A 6,570-nucleotide genomic window follows, 5' to 3' on the forward strand; every position below is an offset into this window, starting at 1 on the left:
CGATTCCACTCATAGAGTAGACCCTAAATGTCCTCATGCACATTTGTAGCAGGAAACATGTATAGGCATGTTCAGAATAAACCTGTTTGTAATAGCCCCATACTCTGAATATTCCAAATGTCCATCAAGAGTAGAATAGATTAATAAAATGTGGTACACTCATACAACAAAATGCCATGTAGCAATGAAATTAAACAAAGTAGTGTTACATGGATGAATCACAATATAATGTAATATAATGTAATATAAAGAGGCAAAACATAAAGGAATCAGTATAATATAATTTTGTTTCTATAAATGTCATAATATATCAAAAAATTCATATTGTATGAATATATGTATGTGCGTGTATATGTACATTCTGTTATATGATTATATAAAGGTCATAATCAAGCAAATCTAAATTATTCATATTGGTCTATGGCCATGCCACCCTGAATATGCCTGATCCTGGCTGATCTCAGAAGCTAAGCAGGGTCAGGCCTGGTTAGTACTTGGATGGGAGATCACCTAGGAAGACCAAGTGCTGTAGGCATTTAAAAACAAACAAACAAACAAACAAACAAACAAACAATTCTTTTTGCATAAAAACTATAAAGAAAAGCACAGATTTTTAAAAATAGAATCACTATTGCAAAAGAAATTCAGCGAGAGTGTATAAAATAGTTGGTCACAAGGATCTAAAGTTGAAGATAATCAATGAGAAGATATTTATCTAACAATTTGAGTGCCTGAAAAACAAAAGGTGCCTAGCTTTCATCTCTTAAGATTTCTAAAGAAATCCTATGGTGAATCTTTTTGGAAAGCAAAGAATCAGCCCCCAATACACAATTTTGTAAACCCATATTAATGCCTCCGTACTGGAATCGCTTGAAATAAACTCAGTTATTCCTCTGCCATACAGTAGGGGACACCCTTTAACTAATTTTTTTTTTTTTTAAACTGTAAGTAATTGCTGAGTGGGTGTGTTCACAAGCGTGAGAGAAGAAACAGCAAAAGTAAAATTTTTCAAAAAATGACAAGTTTTATAACTACATGAAGCTCAGAAGAGAATAAAAGCAGTGGCAGAAATCAATTTGATTTCACAAATTGTTGCTTAAAGCCTGCAGAGTCTTAGTGGTCTCCTGACCTGCCCACATTTATTACCTCCACAACCATTCCAGTTTCATTCGTTACACATAATAATTTTTAGTTGAGGTTTTGTCCTTTTCACTTCCACATTTTCCGAATTCATATGTGAGTGCTTGCGGCATTGTGGAGACGCTGGGAGTTTGGATATCAGTTTACACTAGGCTTCAGTAAATAACCCGTCAGAGATCCACCCCTTGCCTTTCCCTGTTCCCTCCTCGCAGAAGTCCGTCAGAGCCTTCTTCTCCAGGGGCGGTGCAGCCCGGAGCTCCAGCGCCCATGTCTCCTTAACTTCGTTTGCTGAAACTTGCTTTCTCCCCATTGAGAGCCATGCTTCGTGTGATTGTGGAATCTGCCAGCAATATCCCCAAAACGAAATTTGGGAAACCGGATCCTATTGTTTCTGTTATTTTTAAGGGTAAGGAAAAGTTTTCTTCTTTTTCTCAAGTTCTATTTTGGAATGTTAGTTTTCTGGAGTCACGTTCTTTCAGTCTGCGTTTAGATGACTGGTGAAGCCAAGGTTCTCCAGCGTTAGGTGGAGTTTGTTACCTGTGCAGGTCAGGGGAAAGGTCTGATTTCTGTGGAAGGCATTTAATTTTCCCCAGGGCTTTGAGACCTGTTATTTTAACTCTAATAAGGTAGTTTCTGTAAGCCCTTGGAGAGAAAAATGTATTTGTTAATCCTCAAATTTTAGGTATCAAAAATGTCTGTGTTGGTTCACAATAAGAGTAATATGCATTTTTTTCATTGTTTCTGTCTGTGAGAAATGGGTAAAGGAGGAAAAAGTGCAATTAAATTGTCTGAGGTAACATTACTCCATTAAACTGCCTCTTTGCAGCTTTGTCATGGCCTTCTGAGAGGTGAGCTGAAGTTATAATTTTGGATTAGCTTGTTTTCCTGTTATTTTGTGCCTCTATGTAATTGTTCTTCATCTCTCCAAAGTTGGGACTTTTTTTTTTTTTATGTTTCATACCTCTGAAGTTGCTCATAGGAAAACAGCTCTGAACAAAGCAAGTCTGAAGTTTGGGGATGTACTTGTAGTAGGTCTTGCCAAATGACACTGGGCAAGTGACTTCATTTCTCTGGATGGCAGTTTTCTTTTCTGCAAAACGGGCAAGGAGGGTTTAGACTAGATCATCTTTAGAAGGCCCATTGTAATTCCAAAAGGTTATTTTCCTATGACATTTAATTGCCATGGACCGGGGCAGGAGTGGTTGGTGTGATGGCACTTTCCCTTGGCTTTGCAAAGTGATTCCAGTTTTGGCTGGATTAATGTGTCTGAATTTGGGTTTAGGAGCTTTATTATTTTCTGTTTGTCCAAGATCATTGGTAAGATTTCCATCTTGCTTCTTGGCGGGAGGAAGGAGAATAAGAGGAGAGGGCAAAGAGGGTGGGAGCCTTGATGGGCACAGGTTCCCTGACCACGCCTCCTGACCACGCCTCGCCACATTTTTCCCTTCCTCCAGGAACTTGACTACTTACTTCTCCCTTCCAGTTTCTGGGTAATCTATGCCTTTCTCTTTTCTTTTGTCTGTTTTATCTCCCTATTTCTCTTCTCAAACCTCTACCTATGAGGATGAGCAAGAAAATGAAAGGAATGAAACCCAAAGCTGCCAAATAGTTGTCTAGTTAAAAAATAAATAAATAAAAGATTCGAAGGGCATAAGTTGGATTCTTAAAGGACAATGTGGTTTGAGGATCTGGTTAATAAATATCATGTAGTCATGATATATCAGACTTCATTTACATGCGTTAGGTTTAAAATTTTTTTTCTTAAAGCTATTACATAATAGGGATATAACATGAAATGTTTGTTTCCTTCACCATTGACATGTAAAGACATATAAAAATATGTTGAGATCAGTCTGGGGACGTCATTATTTAAGGCAAGTCATATAGATTATAAAGGAATTAGAGTTTAACATTATATCTAAAGTTGACTTGTTCTTTGCCTGGAGTGATATGCATTGATCAAATATTTTAAGTGACTGAAACTATGTCTGAGGCTATAAACATAAAATGCTCAATTGAAAGTGGAAAACTTCATTAAAATTGGGCAAATATAGTCTCTCCAAACAATCACATTTACTACATTTTTAACTCTAGTCTTTTTTCCAGTCTCCTTTGGTTGTAGTGGTAAAGTCATTCATTCATTTGACATGCAACCTGACAGAAGAAACAACTCTAAACTCAGAGCAGGAAGAACCGGACTCTGGCTGATATAAACTAAATATCTGATGACTCAGTTTTAACCACCTGAGTCTCAAATTTCTCAGCTATGGGATGATGGGAACTGATGATGTCTTTGAGGTTCCTTCAGGCTTTAAGATTCTGTCATTTTACAGGCCATGTATTGAATACCTGCTCTTAGCAAGATATACAAGGCATAGCCTTAGGTACTAGAGCAGATATGGTAATGAATATGGCATTTGTCTAACTTTCAGTCTTTTCCAGTGATTTAAAACCCTGGTGATGGCTAACCCTTTCCAGGTGTGCCTCCCAACTTTGAGCACTGTGTGAAATTAAGTAAGATTAAGTTCTTACAGAACTGAGGACACCCATAACATGATATGTCCATCAGAGAGAACAAAGGCAAATGTAGTTCATGATGTGGAGTAGAGTAGAGTGGGGTACAGTAAGATGTAAAAAATCCGAACAGAAGATAAAAGTGTCACCGAAGAAGGCTTGTGTTTACTGAAGTATGTAAAATTTTGCTCCTTGAGTACATAAAGCATCAAGGTCAATAAGCAATTCTTCTCAAACTTAAAGATGGTAGGAAGAATGCCCAAGTAATGGGCACGTTAATGGTGATGCCATATAGACACTGCGAGGCCCTGTTAGGCTGCTGCTTCACTGTAGTTGGGAATGTGTTGCACTGAAAAACAACTGGTTTCGAGTTGCCCTCAGTCTTTCAGGTTCAACCCCTTCCGAGATTGCTACTGAACTTCTCAGGACCTGGTATGAACATTTGGAGGTTACTAGAGTCCTTGTTATGTGAATGGCATTGATATTTAGCAGTGTGGGAGTACATTATGAAAACTGCAAAGCTTATATTATTTTTCACATTCTTGGGGTGCACCAGATTCCCTTAAGACCAAGTGCCTGTGAGCCAGAGGGGACCATTCTCCTTTGAGTATCACTCAGACAGCCAGACTGTGAAGCTGCATCTGGCTGAAATTAGATTTAGACAGACCTCCAAGGTCTCTCTCAACTCTAAGACTTTACGATACCCCCAAACATAACAGGTTTTTTACTTAAAAATTTTTTTTAAATATAACATTAAAAATTTTAAATAGAAAATATTGCATTTAAAAATAAGACTAACAATCCAGAAGGGATTATACAACTAAAAAGTGGAAATTCTCATCATACCCCTCTATCCTTTCTTTGCCCCCACTCTTACTACCTAAGGGTAACTACTCTGAACAGTTCGATTTGAATTCTTCCTGACTTATTGCTATAGACATGTAAGTTGTTCCAAGTACTTCCTGTTAGCAGTAGCACTGCAGTGGACATCTTTATAGTTAATATCTTTGTGAATCTTTCTGAAGTCAGATTCCCTGGTCTTAGTGTGTGTATGTATGTGTGTGTATTTGTGTTTTCTTCTTGTCTTTTCTTTTAAAGATGCTTTTGTTGGATATTGCTTTTGACTTCCATTTTCCTTGTGGCTCTTCTCTATGTCAAATCTTGTAAAAAATTAATTAAGAGGAAATTTTCATGCACTTTTATATTGTACTTTTACAATGTGGCAACATTGCATTCAGATGAAACATGCCACTCCTAAGGAGCATAATTGTTGCAACTATAACAGTTTTCACATTCTGTCCTTATGATATCGTCCATTCAATCAGCCAGAATTTTCTCTCACTTCAGGTCTTGTACAGATCTTTGTCTTGTAGAATGGCTACTGCTGTTGTCCAGATGGTCACCAAATAATTGTCATATTATTACTTATTTTTCCAGATACTCCTTATTTCATTTAGACATGTTTTTGGAATGAAATCCTAGATATTTCTAGAACCCCCTCCTCTAATGAGCTTATCAACTTTGTAGTCTTGAACAAACCACTTGACCTCTCTGAGAATCTTTTCTTCTTTTGCAAAATGGGCTGTAATGGCTTATCTGAAAGAAAGTAGATCTGTCGTGATCCTCAAAGGCCATAATTTATGCAATAGGGACTTTTCTGACTATTCTTAGCAAAAAGTGCTTTGCTCTTTGAAAATTTACAGTTAAATTTTTAAAAATAACCTTTTAAATAAGCAGAAAAATTATGAGATTCCATTTAAGAATGGTGAAGTATGATGGGAGAAAGATCCAGTGGATCTCATTCACCATCATCTGTGAAAGCAGCTGGCGAGTGCACCTTAATTTACCCAGGATGCATCATAGGACTAGTCAAGATGATTCCCACTGGCTCAAATCGACCATCAGGCCATGTTGATACTATCATAGAACCTCTATATTGTACAGGCATACCTCGTTTTTTTGTATTTTGCTTTATTGTGCTTCACAGATTTTACATTTTTTTTTACAAATTAAAGGCAAGACCTTCCACCAGCAAAGATATTATGACTCACTTTCTTATGACACTCTATTGTGGTGACCACTGAACTGGCAATATCTCCAAGATATACATGAATTTACAAAACACTCTGGAAGGCAAAAGTATTTAATCTACTGAGTCATTCCCATCACTTCCGGGAGAACAGGGCTTGGAGACTCTCACCACCTAAGGAAAGTGGCCCCACCCTGTTGAAGCACAGAACTCTCAAAGGTACATTTCTCAAAAACATATTTTACAGGCTCTCAGTTATTTATAAAGCCACAACTACCTTTCAAAAATAAATTAACGTGGCTTGTTTTTTCTTTCCCTCCTCCGCAACACATCTTCCATGCATGCCCTCAAGATGTGCCAAAGGTTTTTGTCTGGTTTGGGCTTACTGGTGAGTTTCTGCATTCCTATGGGATTTGGCCCTGCCAGGAAGACATGGGATTTTTATATCCTCTGCAACACCTGTCACATCACTGATGTCGAATATGTACATTTAATTTAGTTTAGCTTAATTTAATTTTGTTGTTGAGGTAACATTGGCTTATAACATTATATAAGTTTCAGGTGTGCAACATTACAATTTGAAATCCGTATTCTCACCACCAAAAGTCTAGTTTCCATTGTCATCATATAATTGTTGAATATTCATTTTAAATGTTGGCCATGGAAGAGACAAGCTGGCAGGAGATTTGATACAAACATCTTGGTGCAATGAAATCATTGATTCTTGGTCCTAAAAGAGACCATCAGAAGTCAGCCAATCTCCCCTCTTTCAGAAGAATTACAGTTGATATTCTCTCAGGTACTTTGTGGATGAGCCTTGGCAAAGGGACACTTCACATATTCCTGAACACTGAGCGTAACCATTTACTAGCACGTGCCAGTCAGGG

At 37.5% G+C, this 6,570-nt stretch overlaps 1 protein-coding gene, 1 long non-coding RNA gene and 1 pseudogene across 2 annotated transcripts in view; all 3 read left to right on the forward strand.

The window, feature by feature from the left end:
• The first annotated feature begins 416 nt into the window (after positions 1 to 416).
• LOC111740838 lies at positions 417 to 535 on the forward strand (annotated as a pseudogene).
• A 673-nt stretch (positions 536 to 1,208) lies between these two features.
• MYOF (myoferlin) overlaps positions 1,209 to 6,570 on the forward strand; it is a 139,345-nt gene continuing 133,983 nt past the window's right edge. The window contains exon 1 of the mRNA XM_023531470.1: positions 1,209 to 1,546. Within this exon, the coding sequence (XP_023387238.1) occupies positions 1,459 to 1,546 (88 nt within the window). The 5' untranslated portion in view covers positions 1,209 to 1,458. The remainder of the gene's footprint in view (positions 1,547 to 6,570) is intronic.
• The window catches only part of LOC111740778, a 9,518-nt gene continuing 4,500 nt past the window's right edge, over positions 1,553 to 6,570 (forward strand). Inside the window, exon 1 of the long non-coding RNA XR_002780741.1 lies at positions 1,553 to 5,902. This is a non-coding gene — a long non-coding RNA (uncharacterized LOC111740778). The remainder of the gene's footprint in view (positions 5,903 to 6,570) is intronic.

This window comes from Pteropus vampyrus, unplaced genomic scaffold, assembly GCF_000151845.1.
Source record: "Pteropus vampyrus isolate Shadow unplaced genomic scaffold, Pvam_2.0 Scaffold68, whole genome shotgun sequence".
Lineage (NCBI taxonomy): Eukaryota > Metazoa > Chordata > Mammalia > Chiroptera > Pteropodidae > Pteropus > Pteropus vampyrus.